This window comes from Haematobia irritans, chromosome 2 (genome assembly GCF_050003625.1).
Source record: "Haematobia irritans isolate KBUSLIRL chromosome 2, ASM5000362v1, whole genome shotgun sequence".
NCBI classification, from domain to species: Eukaryota; Metazoa; Arthropoda; class Insecta; order Diptera; family Muscidae; genus Haematobia; species Haematobia irritans.
In genome coordinates this window covers 46,200,499-46,214,761 of record NC_134398.1, presented here as the reverse complement: position 1 = coordinate 46,214,761, position 14,263 = coordinate 46,200,499, and the positions used below count along the sequence as shown (strand labels likewise).

At 30.8% G+C, this 14,263-nt stretch overlaps 1 protein-coding gene across 2 annotated transcripts; it reads right to left on the bottom strand.

Moving 5' to 3' along the window:
* Window positions 1–748: 748 nt before the first annotated feature.
* Window positions 749–13,587, bottom strand: LOC142224170 (fibrillin-1-like). Of its 2 annotated transcripts, XM_075293958.1 has the most exons (4): window positions 13,240–13,587; window positions 7,195–7,746; window positions 6,944–7,128; window positions 749–940 (listed from the first exon to the last, which is right to left on the bottom strand). In XM_075293958.1, exons 1-3 carry the CDS (start codon window positions 13,527–13,529, stop codon window positions 6,990–6,992), a joined length of 981 nt encoding a protein of 326 aa, XP_075150073.1. In that variant the 5' UTR covers window positions 13,530–13,587; the 3' UTR covers window positions 749–940; window positions 6,944–6,989. The 2 variants fall into 2 exon arrangements, with proteins under 2 accessions (XP_075150073.1, XP_075150072.1); XM_075293957.1 differs by lacking the exon at window positions 749–940 and having other exon boundaries at window positions 6,903–7,128.
* Window positions 13,588–14,263: the final 676 nt, after the last annotated feature.

Sequence of the window (14,263 nt, the reverse complement as noted above, 5' to 3'; positions counted from 1 at the left end):
AACAAATTTAAAAAGGTAGAGAATTGGTAAGTTTTCTTTTAAAAATTGGCTTTCTTTCAACTAGAATATTTACGTTTTTATGACCTTTTAATCATCAAAATTACAGGTTTTTAATACCTTATTTTAGTATTTCTTTAATTAATTTTTTTGGAAACTAATGTAATATTTTTAATGTAAAAATAAATACTTAATTTCAGAATAACCACTTAAAATATGGACAAATTTTTAGTACTCCTTTGCCTGTAATTTAATAGTGAATTGGTAAGTTTTCTTTAACTTTCTTTTAACCCTGGACAGCCATCCTTATTTTTTGTACATTAACATGACGTTCGTCATTTTGACTACGGATGATTTCAAGACGATATAATTTTCATCGTGAGCGAAAAAGTGAACCAAACTTGCATTTATTTTCTTATTCAATTGGGTTTTAAGTAGTATAAAACAAAAATTCATAAAACGGTCGAATTAGTATAACTTAAATTTACCATTTCCCAATAGACTAAAATGCATTTTAAATCGAAAATGAAATTACGTGTCGTCATTTTGATGACTGTCTAGGAATATCAAGAATATTTGGTTTTTTTATGCATAATATTATTTTTTTCATTAGATTTTTTGAAAAGTTATTTAATAATTTTATTTAATGTTTAATTTCAGAGTAACCCAAATAAATTTGGACAACTTTTTATATTTCCCCTCAGCGTACAATTTAATAGAGAATTGGTAAGTTTTATATTAAAACGTTGGCTTTCTTTCAACTAGAATATTTATTTTATTATATCCTTCACATAGATAACAACACAGTTTTATGAGTTTATTTAGAATACTTCATTATTTCTCTAATTGTTTCAGGTACCAATTTTATGAGATACGTTTTCCAAAGAAAAGTTGAATTCCTTACACCATTTGATAAAATGCCCCAAATATGGTAAGTTACAAGCTAAAATGAAGAATTAAAAATTATATTTCATTACATGGTATTAATTTTTAACAATTTTCATTATTGTTTCCATTTTTCCAGCAAGATATGTGAAACAATTACCTACGATGAATAAAAAAAGGATAAGTCAAAATGTCCAAACAGTGGGTTCAAATGAACTACTCTCTTTTCCATGTGGTCATAATTTTTATTCACAAAAAACATTGTATTAAGAACTTTCATCATAAGTTTTTATAATAAAGTACTTTTGCTTAAAGATAGTTTAATTTTAATGTATGAAAATTCTCATAATAGTAAAACGGTTTGTTGTTCCTTTAATTATTTCATTTCTCTATACTGTGGAATGATTGATTTAAAAATAGTCTAGTCGTCGACATTTTAAAGAGACTGTTAACCGATTTTTATTATCGGGTTTCCCACAAAATAAGCAAGTAAACCAAAATAATACTGACTTTTTAACTTGGTAGGTGTATATAAATCTTATGGTGTTGTAAAAATGAACTAAACTACAATGTTATAGATGAACTAAAATTTAAGAAAATTATAAACTAGACAAGTTGAAAAAAATCTTAAGGGCTAAATCATGGTCAATATTACTACAGTTTAGTTCATTTTGCAATGGAAAAGGGTTCACTGTTTTTTCAGTGCATGGATTGCGTAGAAACGTGGTACCTTAAATCGTTTTATAAATTGTGAGTTAGTCCACACGTGGTATATATTAGACAAAAAGGTATGTAAGTCTACAAATAATTACGAATCGATATGGACTTTTGCACGGGACGTATCGAGCCAGAATTGGGGATCGCTTATATGGGGGCTATATACAATTATGAACTTGATATGGACCAATTTTTGTGTGATTGGGGATCGATTTATCTGAGGGCTATATATAACTATAGACCGATATGGACCTAGTTAGGCATAGTTGTTAACGGCCATATACTAGCACGATGTACCAAATTTCAACTGACTCGGATGAAATTTGCTCCTCCAAGAGGCTCCAAAACCAAATCTCGGGATCGGTTTATATGGAGCCTATATATGATTATTGACTGATACGGACCACTTTTTGTTAAATATCATATACTACTACCACGTACCAAATTTCAACCAGATCGGATGAATTTTGCTTCTCCAAAAGGCACCGGAAGTCAAATCTGGGGATCGGGCTATATATAATTATGCACCGATATGGACCAATTTTTACATGGTCATTAGATACCATATACTAACACCATGTACCAAATTTCAGCCGGATCGGATGAAATTTGCTTCTCTTAGAGGCTCCGCAAGCCAAATCGAGGGATCGGTTTTTATGGGGGCTATATATATATATATATATATATATATATATATATATATATATATATATATATATATATATATATATATATATATATATTAGTGACCGATGTAGACCAAATTTTGCATAGATGTTAAAGACCATATACTAACACCATGTACCAAATTTCAGCAGGATAGGATGAAATTTTCTTCTCTTAGAGGCTCCGCAAGCCAAATCTGGGGATCGGTTTATATGGGGGCTATATATAATTATGCACCGATATAGACCAATTTTTGCGTGATTGTTAAAGACCATATACTTACACCATGTACCAAATTTAAGCCAGATCGGATGAAATTTGTATCTCTTAGAGACCCCGAAAGCCAAATCGTGGGATCGGTTTAGAAGGGGGCTATATATAATTATTGACCGATGTGGACCAATTTTTGCATGGTTGTTAGTGACCATATACTAACACCATGTACCAAATTTCAGCCGGATCGGATGGAATTTGCTTCTCTTAGAGGGTCTGTAATTCAAATTTGGGGGTCCGTTTATATGGGGGCTATAAGTAAAAGTGGACCGATGTAGCCCATTTGCAATACCATCCGACCTACATCAATAACAACTACTTGTGCCAAGTTTCAAGTCGATAGCTTGTTTCGTTCGGAAGTTAGCGTGATTTCAACAGACTCAGAATTTCACCTCGACCCAGAATATATATACTTTATGGGGTCTTAGTGCAATATTTCGATGTGTTACAAACGGAATGACAAAGTTAATATACCCCCATCCTATGGTGTAGGGTATGAAAAAGAGATCGGAAAAATATCAGTGGGTATGGAATTATAAAGCAATTTAAATTAATAATTCAAATTCACGACAAAAGCCAAATTAGATCACTTAAAAAAGTCCGTGTGCGTATTTGAAATTGTATTTGGCATTTTGAATCTGCCTTTAACATCATATTTCTTATTTTTCAGCGTTACGGAGTAGTTAGTGTAGAAAAAGCGTGTTCACGGTATGCGGTGTTCACGTTACCGCAAGTGCACTGTATGTTAGAACATATTATGTGTGGGACATAAAATGTTTGTAAATATAATATGCTTAAATGCAAACATATATTAATTTAGGAATAGCCTCTAAACATATATGTGTTTAGAAAGAGAGACCTAGAGAGTATGCTGTAAGTAAAATAATGGAAGTAACCAATTGATTACACAATGAAAATTTCATTACATTTTTTTTTTCTACCAGTGTATTCCTGAGGTGAAACATAATATGTTTTAAGAATACAAACAATATTTTGTTTGGACCAATCATGAAAATATATATGCTTGAAGCAAAATGTGTTTTTGGGGTATATGCTACAAAGGGTGAAGTGGACAAATTTTATAATACTACGAGTACTAGCGTAACCTTGCCCGCTTCGCTGCGCGTTAACTTAGTCAACCATATCCTTCGTGCTGAAAACAAATTCGAAAAGATTTGAATCCTTTCGGACTACTTGCTTTTTCGTTTATAGGTACAAATACGGCGGATATGCATATGTAAAACGGTTCATCTTAAAAAATGTCGGGGAGAGGGTGTACCCTTTCCACCAAATTTTTTAATAATGTTCTGTATTCAAGTAGTTGGACAATTTTCTACATTTCTTGTGAATTTTAAGTATGGTTTGTCAAGGAAAGGTATCCTTCTACTCAACATACCTGAAAATTAAGCACAACATACAAAGAATTAGTGTTTCCCATCCAATACATCGGAAAAAGCAAAGGTGGTAAAAAATTTACCACATTAACATTTGATAAAATTTTGGACATGGAGAACATCCCTTTCCCGCACATATACGGGAAAATGATGCACTCTCTACGTTGGCTGCCAATTTCATGTAAATTTAAGTTCTTTACTAAAAAGAAGTCTGTCAGAAGCCTGTGCAAAAGTCTGGCAGAAGCCTGTGCAAAAATCATAAAATTATGTACCGAGTTCCCATTTACGGACAATACCCAAAACATTTTTTGGAAGGTCTATCTAAGTTATTACTTTTAAAGTACATCCAATTATTTTAGAAAATTTTCTCAAAATTTTATTTCTATAGAAAATAACGCCAAAATTTTATTTTTTAGTACATTTTGTCAAATTTTTATATCTATAGGAAATTTTGTAAAATTTTTATTTCTATAGAAAAATTTCTCAAAATTTTATTTCTACAGAAAATCTTCTCAAAATTTTATTTCTATAGAAAATTTTCTGAAAATTTTATTTCTATTGAATATTTTGTCATAATTGTATTTCTTTAGAAAATTTTGATAAAATTTTTATTTTTATGGAAAATTTTTTCAAAATTTTTTTTCTATAGAAAAGTATGCCAATTTGTATACCCTCCACCATAGGAAGGGGGTATATTAACTTTGTCATTCCGTTTGTAACACATCAAAATATTGCCCTAAGACCCCATTCATTCTGAGTCGATCTAGTTATGTTATGTCCGTCCGTCCGTCTGTGGAAATCACGCTAACTTCCGAACGAAACAAGCTATCGACTTGAAACTTGGCACAATTAGTTGTTATTGATGTAGGTCGGATGGTATTGCAAATCGGACACATCGGACCACGTATACGTATAGCCTCCGGAGCCTATTGGAGGAACTACGTGGTGTTAGTATATGGTCTCTAACATCCATATTGGATACATTATATATAGCCCCCATAGAAACCGATCCCCAGACTTGACCTCCGGAGCGTCTTGGAGGAGCAAATTTCATCCGATCTGGTTGAAATTTGGTACGTGGTGTTAGTATATGGTCTCTAACAACCATGAACAAATTTATCCATATTGGGGATCGGTTGATATGGGTGCGATATATATAATCGCACCCATATCAACCGATCCCCAGATTTGACCTCCGGAGCCAAATATGGACTAACTTACAATTTAGAGGACGATGTTAAGAAGTTTTAAGATGGCAAGGTCATCGTCAAGTATTACCACAACCCAAGTAATTCGATTGTGGATGACAGTCTTTAGTAGAAGTTTCTACTCAATCCATGGTGGAGGGTACATAAGATTCGGCCTGGCCGAATATACGGCCCACAGTGGTTCCAAATCGCTTTTTTTGGGAAATAATTCTGCAACTTTTGAACGGAAAATGATATCAACATAATTTTCTGTATGTGAAAGCTGAGGTGTTTTCCGCTAAGTTTGCAAATTTGTCGGTCCCTAGTGGGTCCACGGGCTGACCTGTAGGCGCTGAAAGTTGGTCACCTCGGGGTATGGAATTTTGTTTTAGCTGTCAACTCCGCAATTTTGAACCGAAATTTGGCAAAATCGGGCGTTACATATATATGTGAGCTATATCTAAATCTGAACCGATTTCGATGAAATTTCGCACACACAGTTAGAGCTATAGAAGATTACATTTAGCCACCTATGAGTAAGATAGGTTGATAAATAAGGGTTTTACGGCCAAATTTAACCAAATCGGGCGATACATATATAGGGAGCTATATCTAAATCTGAACCGATTTCGATGAAATTGCGCACATACAGTTAGAAGTATAGAAGATTACATTTAGCCAACTTTGAGTACTATCGGTTGATAAATAAGGGTTTTACGGCCAAATTTGGCAAAATCGGGCGATACATATATATGGGAGCTATATGTAAATCTGAACCGATTTCGATGAAATTTTGCAAACTTAAAGGGTGGTGAAAAAGTTTACTATGCGCAAAATTTGATGACGATCGGTTTGTAAAAAAGCGCAACGTGACTCCATTTGTCGAAATCGGGCGATACATATATATGGGAGCTATATCTAAATTTGATCCGATTTCGTTTGTCCTTGTGCCCAAAAAACACCCTGTACCAAATTTCATCCAAATCTGTTAATAATTGCGACCGGAATCCTGTGAATAACAAATACATGGACAGACGGACGGACGGACACCAAGCGCTAGATCGACTCACGAGGTGATTCTGAGTCGATCGGTATATATTTTATGGGGTCTAAAATCAATATTTCTGGTAAGCACATTTTTGGCCGATCAAACTTATTATACCCTGACCACTATGTGGTTTAGGGTATAAAAATGAAGTACTCTTAGTTGTTTTACTGTGTTACCAAACAATAAAAAATCTACCATTTTTGATAGAAATCTACTAACTGCGGCAACATGGACTGGCATTTCTATAAATCAGTTTTGACTTGACCAAATTAAATCACACCTTTTGAATTTACTCAGTGGGACCACATTCTTCCGGATGGGCCTTCTCTACGAATTTCGCATGTGCCGAATCTTATCCAAACATAGCCGAGACCTCCGAGCACACCCACACAGAGCTCGTTGTATATATTAGAAAAATTAGCCCTCAAATTTTAACCAATGTCCCCGGAGTAAGATATGACATCGTGTGGATGAACACGATCCTTTCCTGTTATAATTAGTATACTAACGGCCATTTTCATGTAGCTTCGTTAGGCTTTAACTCCCAGTTAACGGAAATTAAATTGCAAATATCTTCTTTCCGGTTAATTTTAACTGAAAAATTTTCGTCAGTTAAGTTCCTAACTGGTCTATGGAATATAAAGTCAAGATGACAGCTTCGTCTATAATACGGTTTAAAAGTTGGTTACTTAACGGAACACTAACGGAGCTTTATGAAAATGGGGGTAATAGTGATAGTTTTTTTTTACTTTTATTAGTCTAATTATAAAATTCACCTTTGATATTTAGACCAATCCCTTTTTAAATTTCATTTTTCCAAATTTATTTTCCCGATAATCTTCGCGGTCCAGATTCGTAAGATTGCCCTGGATATATACAATTTCTTGTATGGGAATCATAAACGTAGCCAGGATTACATATACATCTATTTCCATTTTGGCATACACCATTCTTACAGGCTCTGCAAAATTGAAACGAATGCAAAAAATTTAAATTTAAATTATAAATCCACTTTCTCAATACTCACAGGAAGCAATCATTTTGACATGTTCCCTCCTTCAAACGATAGCCCGGATAACAAACACATTTACTGATCGAATCAAAAGCCTGGCATTCACCTCCAGGCCCACAATCTGGCTCACATTTAGGTTCACATTCTCCGTCAATCATCTCAAATCCACGAATACAACCACAGTGTCCAGGAGCTGTGCAATTACGTAAAGGATCATCATAGCAATAGTCATTGCATATGGGCTGACAATATTGACCGGACTTATGCAGTTTATAGCCATTATTACATTTACAAGTGTACCAGTGACATCTTCCATTGAGACATTGAATAGGGCAGGCGAATACACAATCGCCATCATCGTTTTTGACAAACCCATCGTAACATTCGCATACGTTGGGCGCCACACACCTTCCATTTCGACATCTCTCGCATGCAGGATTACAAGATGATTTTTTATTATAAGTGACTCGTTTATAGCCAGTGCAACAGACCCTTATGGCCGTGACTTTATTTGATGGATCATTAGTAATACGTTCAACCCATTCGAATTTGGAAACTGTAGCAGTCCTAGGGAAGAAAATTTTAAAGAGGTTAATGAACCACTTTAAAGCAGACGACTAAATGGAAAAACACCAGGGGCTTAGGCAGAATTCAACTTTGAGGGTCTGACTTTTGCCCACATTGGGAAAGCTTACAAAATACTGAAGTATAAAATGTTTTTAGTTATCAACGTACTCCAACGCAATCGATAATACCGGCTAGAAATTAATCCGGCTTCCTCCGGAATAGGATTTCCACTTCGGAACCACTGTCGTGGTTCGTAACCAGAAAAAAGCTGTCGCACTTTTTCTAAAGGCTGCTGACACTCAATTTTGCCTTTGCTTAACTTCGAGTTGGACTCCTTCATGTTTCGTGACCAGAGAGTGAAGTCTACACATTTAACCGACGGCGAGTTGGTACACCCAGAGAAAGAATATGATCACCTCAAACATGTTTTAAGAGCAAAATGTTATTTTTGGGTGGTGACCATGTAACATGGTTTTCGCAACCATGTTATTTTCACGGAAATCATGTATCTGTTTCCGGCAAGCAGGTTATATTTGACGAGAAAATAACATTTTAGTGACAAACATGTTACATGGTCACCATACAAAAATAACATTTTGCTCTTGAAACATGTTTGAGATAATCATATTCCTTCTCTGCGTGTAATTCAACTTTAAAATACTACACTATTGGTAACCAAATCACAATAATACTAATTGTACAAACAATACCAAAATTAAATTTATTGACGTATATTGTGAATGATTTTTGTGAAATTAATATAGAACCTTAGTATTCAATTGGTTTGGATGGAAGATTAAATTTTTTGGCCTGAAATAGGAAAAAATACAAAAAATCATAATTGGCGGCGCGACTCGGCGTCTTCATCCACCATGCATACAAACGCTCGTGAGCGCGGTTGCCAAAGTTGGTAGAATTCTAACAAAAATGGTAGATTTTTTACTGATTAGTAGAATTCTAGATGTTTTGGTACATTTTGCAAAATGTTTCTCTCCAATTAATAGGTATATATTTTCTATAGAAATAAAATTTTCAAAAAATTTAATTCAGAACTCTAATTTTGATCATTTTATTATCGAATTAACATTTTGACCATTCCTTATAGAAATAAAATTTTGACAAAATTTTCTATAGCTATAAAATTTTGACAAAATTTTTTATAGAAATTAAATTTTGACAAAATTTCCTATAGAAATAAAATTTTGACAAAATTTTCTATACAAATAAAATTTTGACAAAATTTTCTGTAGGAATAAAATTATGACAAAATTATCGATAGAAATAAAATTTTGACACAATTTTCACCAGCTATAAGATTTTGACAAAAAATTCTATGGAAATAATATTTTGACCAAATTTTCTATAAAAATAAAATTTTGACAAAATGTTCTAAAGAAATAATATTTTTACAAAATGTTCTATAGAAATAAAATGTTTACAACATTTTCTATAGAAATAAAATTTTGACAAAATTTTTGATAGAATTAAAATTTGTGACAAAATTTTCTACAACAATTTAATAAAATTGGACAAACTTTTCTATAAAAATAAAATGTGGACAAAATTTTCTATATAAACTAAATTTGGAGAAAATTTTTTATAGAAATAAAATATGGACAAAGTTTTTAAAGAAATAAAATTTCGACAAAATTTTCTATGGAAATAAAATTTTGACAAAATTTGCTAAAGAAATAAAACATTGACAAATATTTCTAAACAACTAAAATTTTGACATTTTCTAAAGAAATAACATTTTGACAAAATGTTTTATAGAAATAAAATTTTGACAAAATTTTCTATAGGAATAAAATTTAGACAAAATTTTCAATGGAAATAAAATTTTGGCAAAATTGAATAAACTTTTCACAAATTGAATAAACTTTTGACAAAATTTTCCACAGAAATAAAATTTTGACAAAAATTTCTAAGGAAATAAAATGATTACAAAATTTCCTATAGAAATAAAATTTTGACAAAATTTTCTATAGAAATAAAATTTTGACAAAATTTTCTATAGAAATAAAATTTTGACAAAATTTTCTATAGAAATAAAATTTTGACAAAATTTTCTATAGAAATAAAATTTTGACAAAATTTTCTATAGAAATAGAATTTTGACAAAAATTTCTAAGGATATAAAATGATGACAAAATTTCCTATAGAAATAAAATTTTGACAACATTTTCGATAGAAATAAAATTTTGACAAAATATTCTTTGGAAATAAAATGTTGACAAAATATTCTATAGAAATAAGATTGTGATAAAATTTTCTATAGAAATAAAATTTTGACAAAATTTCCTATAGAAATAAAATTTTGACAAAATTTCCTATAGAAATAAAATTTTGACAAAAATTTCTAAGGAAATAAAATGATGACAAAATTTCCTATATAAATAAAATTTTGACAAAAATTTTGTCAAAATTTTTTGTAGAAATAACATTTTGACAAAATTTTCTGTAAAAATAAAATTTTTACAAAATTTTCTATAGAAATAAAATTTTCTATAGAAATAAAATTTTGACAAAATTTTCTGTAGGAATACAATTTTGAAAAAATTATCTATAGAAATAAAATTTTGACAAAATTTTCTGTAGGTATAAAATTTTGACAAAATATTCTATAGAAATAAAATTTTGACAAAATTTTCTGTACGAATAAAATGTTGACAAAATTTTCTATAAAAATAAAATTTTGACACAATTTTCATCAGCTATAAAATTTTGACAAAAATTTCTATAAAAATAACATTTTGACAAAATGTTCTAAAGCAATAATATATGTACAAAATGTTCTATAGAAATAAAATGTTTGCAACATTTTCTATAGAAATAAAATTTTGACAAAATTTTTGATAGAATTAAAATTTGTGACAAAATTTTCTACAACAATTTAATAAAATGGGACAAACTTTTCTGTAAAAATAAAATGGGTACCAAAATTGTCTATATAAACAAAATTTGGAGAAAATTGTCCATAGAAATAAAATATGGACAAAATTTTCTAAAGAAATAAAATTTTCTATTGAAATACAATTTTGACAAAATTTTCTATAGAAATACAATTTTGACAAAATTTTCTACATAATTAAAATTTTGACAAAATTTGCTAAAGAAATAAAATATTGACAAATGTTTCTAAACAACTAAAATTTTGACGTTTTCTAAAGAAATAACATTTTGACAAAATGTTCTATAGAAATAAAATTTAGACAAAATTTTAAATGGAAATACAATTTTGACAAATTTTTCCATACATATAAAATTTTGGCAAAATTGAATAAACTTTTCACAAATTGAATAAACTTTTGACAAAATTTTCCACAGAAATACAATTTGGCAAAATTTTCTATAGAAATATTTTTTTTTTATTTTGTTTTGGTAGTGTTGGTTTATTCTTCCATCATTATTGTTGTTTTTGATTTAAAACCATGCTTTGAATTTTTACAAAATTTGCTATAGAAATAAAATTTTGTCAAATATTTCTAAACAACTAACATTTTGACATTTTCTAGAGAAGTAAAATTTTGACAAAATGAATATTGAAAAAATTTTCTATAGAAATAAAATTTTGACAAAATTTTCCATAGAAATAAAATTTTGACAAATATGTCCAACGAAATAAAATGTTGACAAAATTTGCTATTGAAATAAAATGTTGACAAAATTTGCTATAAAGATATAATTTTGACAAATACTCGTATTTGTAAATAACTAAAATTTTGACATTCTCTACACCGAAAGAATTCTCTTCGTTAATTTTACGAAGAATTCTACTTTAACCATTCTTCGTAAATTCTTCATTAAAACGACGAAATTTTCATTCATTTTCGTACATTTTATGAAGAACATTTTACGAATAAATGAAACATCTACGAAATATTCTACATTAATTTTTCTTCGTAAAAAGTTCATACTTTTAACGAAACTTTCTTCAAATTTCATGACTTTTGTGAAGAAGTTTGTACGAATTTATGAATATTTTACGAAAATTTCTGCGTTAAAATTTTTTCATAAAAAGGACGAAACATTTTCTTTGAAATAACGAAGAAGTTTCATTGAAGTTGTAAAACCTCCGTTCGCGACATAAAATTGTCTTTGATAATGTGCTTGAGTGTATTCCTCTATTTAATTTTTTAATGCATGTCTATGCTACTTCTCATTTGGGTGATAGGATTTTATGAATAAGAATGAGGCAATCAAACTGAAAATTATTCAAAGACTTAAGATGTAAAGCAATGATGACATTTTTCAAACTTGTTACTACAACCTAATGCACTTTGGACTTTAAATTTTTTTTTTCTAAAAGTTCGAACATTTTTCACAAAAAAGGCGAACATTTTTCATAAAAAGTACGAAATTGTTTCATTAAATGTACATAAGAAATTCATAAAAAGTATGAAAAAATTTCATAAAAAGAACGAAATTGTTTCATAAAAGGTATGAAACTTTTTCATAAAAAGTACGAAGTTATTTCTTACAAACTACGAAAAATTTGGAAGAATATTTTTCGTAAGAAGAACGAAATATTTCGTACTTTTAATGAAAAGTTTCTTTGGTTGTAAAACAATGACACATTTCGTACTTTTAACGAAATTTTTCGTTCTTTTTACGAAGAAAATTCTTTCGATGTAAAGAAATAAAATTTTGACAAAATTTTCTTTAGAAACAAAATTTTGCAAAATAAGATTTTTTGATTGGTAGTTTTTTTTTTGGTAAAGTTTCTTCCCAATTTTGGTATATTATTGTTGGCTTGTTTGTTCTAGTCTACCATTGTGGGGGCAATACCTAAATTTCAGTATTAGTTAAAAAAATCTCGCCGCTGGACATCTCACCCTTTGTCCTCTGTTCGAAATTTCACATCTCTTCTACAACAGTACCCTGAGACGTACATATTAGAGGTGTGCACGTGGCACGAAATTGTCGTGACTCACGAAAATTTTCGTGATTCGTGCGTGAGTCACGCTCATGACAACTTCGTGAGTGTGCGTGAGCGTGATTCACGAAAATAATATCTTCGTGAGTGTGCGTGAGTAACGAATTACGATTAAGAGTTAAATTCAATTACAATTCTAGTGACACATGGGATGTTAAGAGTTTAATAATACTCTCGATTTTAATAGTGCTCATGTTTTCAGACACTTCGGTAAGGTAAGTTAATCATAAAATTATTCGTGAGTCAAGATAGTTTTCGTGAGTCACGATATTTTTCGTGAGTCACGGTATTATTCGTGAGTCACGACGTTTTCGTGCGTGAGTGTGCGTGAGTACAAATTTTCTTTTCGTGAGTGTGCGTGAGTCCTACCAAAAAATATCGTGCGCGAGTAAGATTTTTCAGTCGTTAGTGTGCGTAAGTAAACTATTACTCACTATTACTCAAGCAGATGATTTTTCTTTATAAATTCAGAACTTGAGATATTGTCTCTATTGGCGAAATTCCTGGCCATATTACAATGATGAATTACTAATTAATTAAACATAAAAAATACTTACGGTGCATATATAATCATAGTTCCATTCGGTTCACAAATGGTTGGCATAGGTTGATCATCATAACTTTCTCTCTTATATCTCACTGACTGTAGAGAATTCGTATCATTGTCATACCAAGGTATATCCTCTCCACTCCATTCATCGTATAATCGATTTAACCCATCATTGTAGTCATCTTGCATGTTGATTCTACGTATAGTTCCTTCAATCATTACACAAAATATTAATCCCCATATTAAATAATGACCGATATATTTCAAATGATGGATAGTATTCAAAAGAAATTGCATCGTGCGTGATCAGGAAACAAACTCTTGTACTGAAAAAATTTTATTGTTGCAATAGATACCAAAGCACTTTTACTTGAAATTAGAAATATTATTCATTGACACGTTTTGTTATCTTCTATAGACTATGGCTTATATATCTGTTGAAATATTCCATTTGATAAAAAAGCGAATGCAAAATTAATGCATCTTATTTGTTTTATATTCAAACATATGATAATGCAATCCTACACTCAAAAAACAAATAACGATGTCGACATATAAATAAATAACAATGTCTTTATATATATAAATAAATCAAGGATGCAATAGCCTCATAACAATCTTTTAAGAGATGTATAGAAAATCGTTCTGTTTTACTATGTTAGGTTAGGTATAGTGACAGCCACTCACTTAAACTATTCAGTCCATTGTGGAAACTCAGATGTGGATCTCCTCTCTCAATGAGTCATCCTCATCCTCCCTCAATGAGTGCTGGCCAATTTTATGTTTTGCTCAATGACAATAGACTTCGTTTTTATAGCCGACTTCGATCGCTTTTATGAGAACGATATGATGGGATTAACCCGGACGGAATGAAGAGGACGATAAAGAGAGTTTGAGGAACCACAATGGACCAATATGGCCCAAGTGGATACTATATCCGGTTTGCACGGATTGGTGTCATACTCCATAACCTTACCTAACCTACTCTCTAAAATGCTCAAGGCTCAAAAGTCCAACGTATTGAGATCCGG

What these genes read in the sequence shown, in the direction of transcription:
- LOC142224170 (XM_075293958.1), bottom strand. Translation starts at nt 13,529, where the DNA reads ATGCAATTTCTTTTGAATACTATCCATCATTTGAAATATATCGGTCAT. An exon ending in ACTATGATTATATATGCACC is followed by an intron (nt 7,747 to 13,239) that starts GTAAGTATTTTT and finishes TTTCTTCCCTAG; the next exon opens with GACTGCTACAGTTTCCAAAT. An exon ending in TGTCAAAATGATTGCTTCCT is followed by an intron (nt 7,129 to 7,194) that starts GTGAGTATTGAG and finishes TCAATTTTGCAG; the next exon opens with AGCCTGTAAGAATGGTGTAT.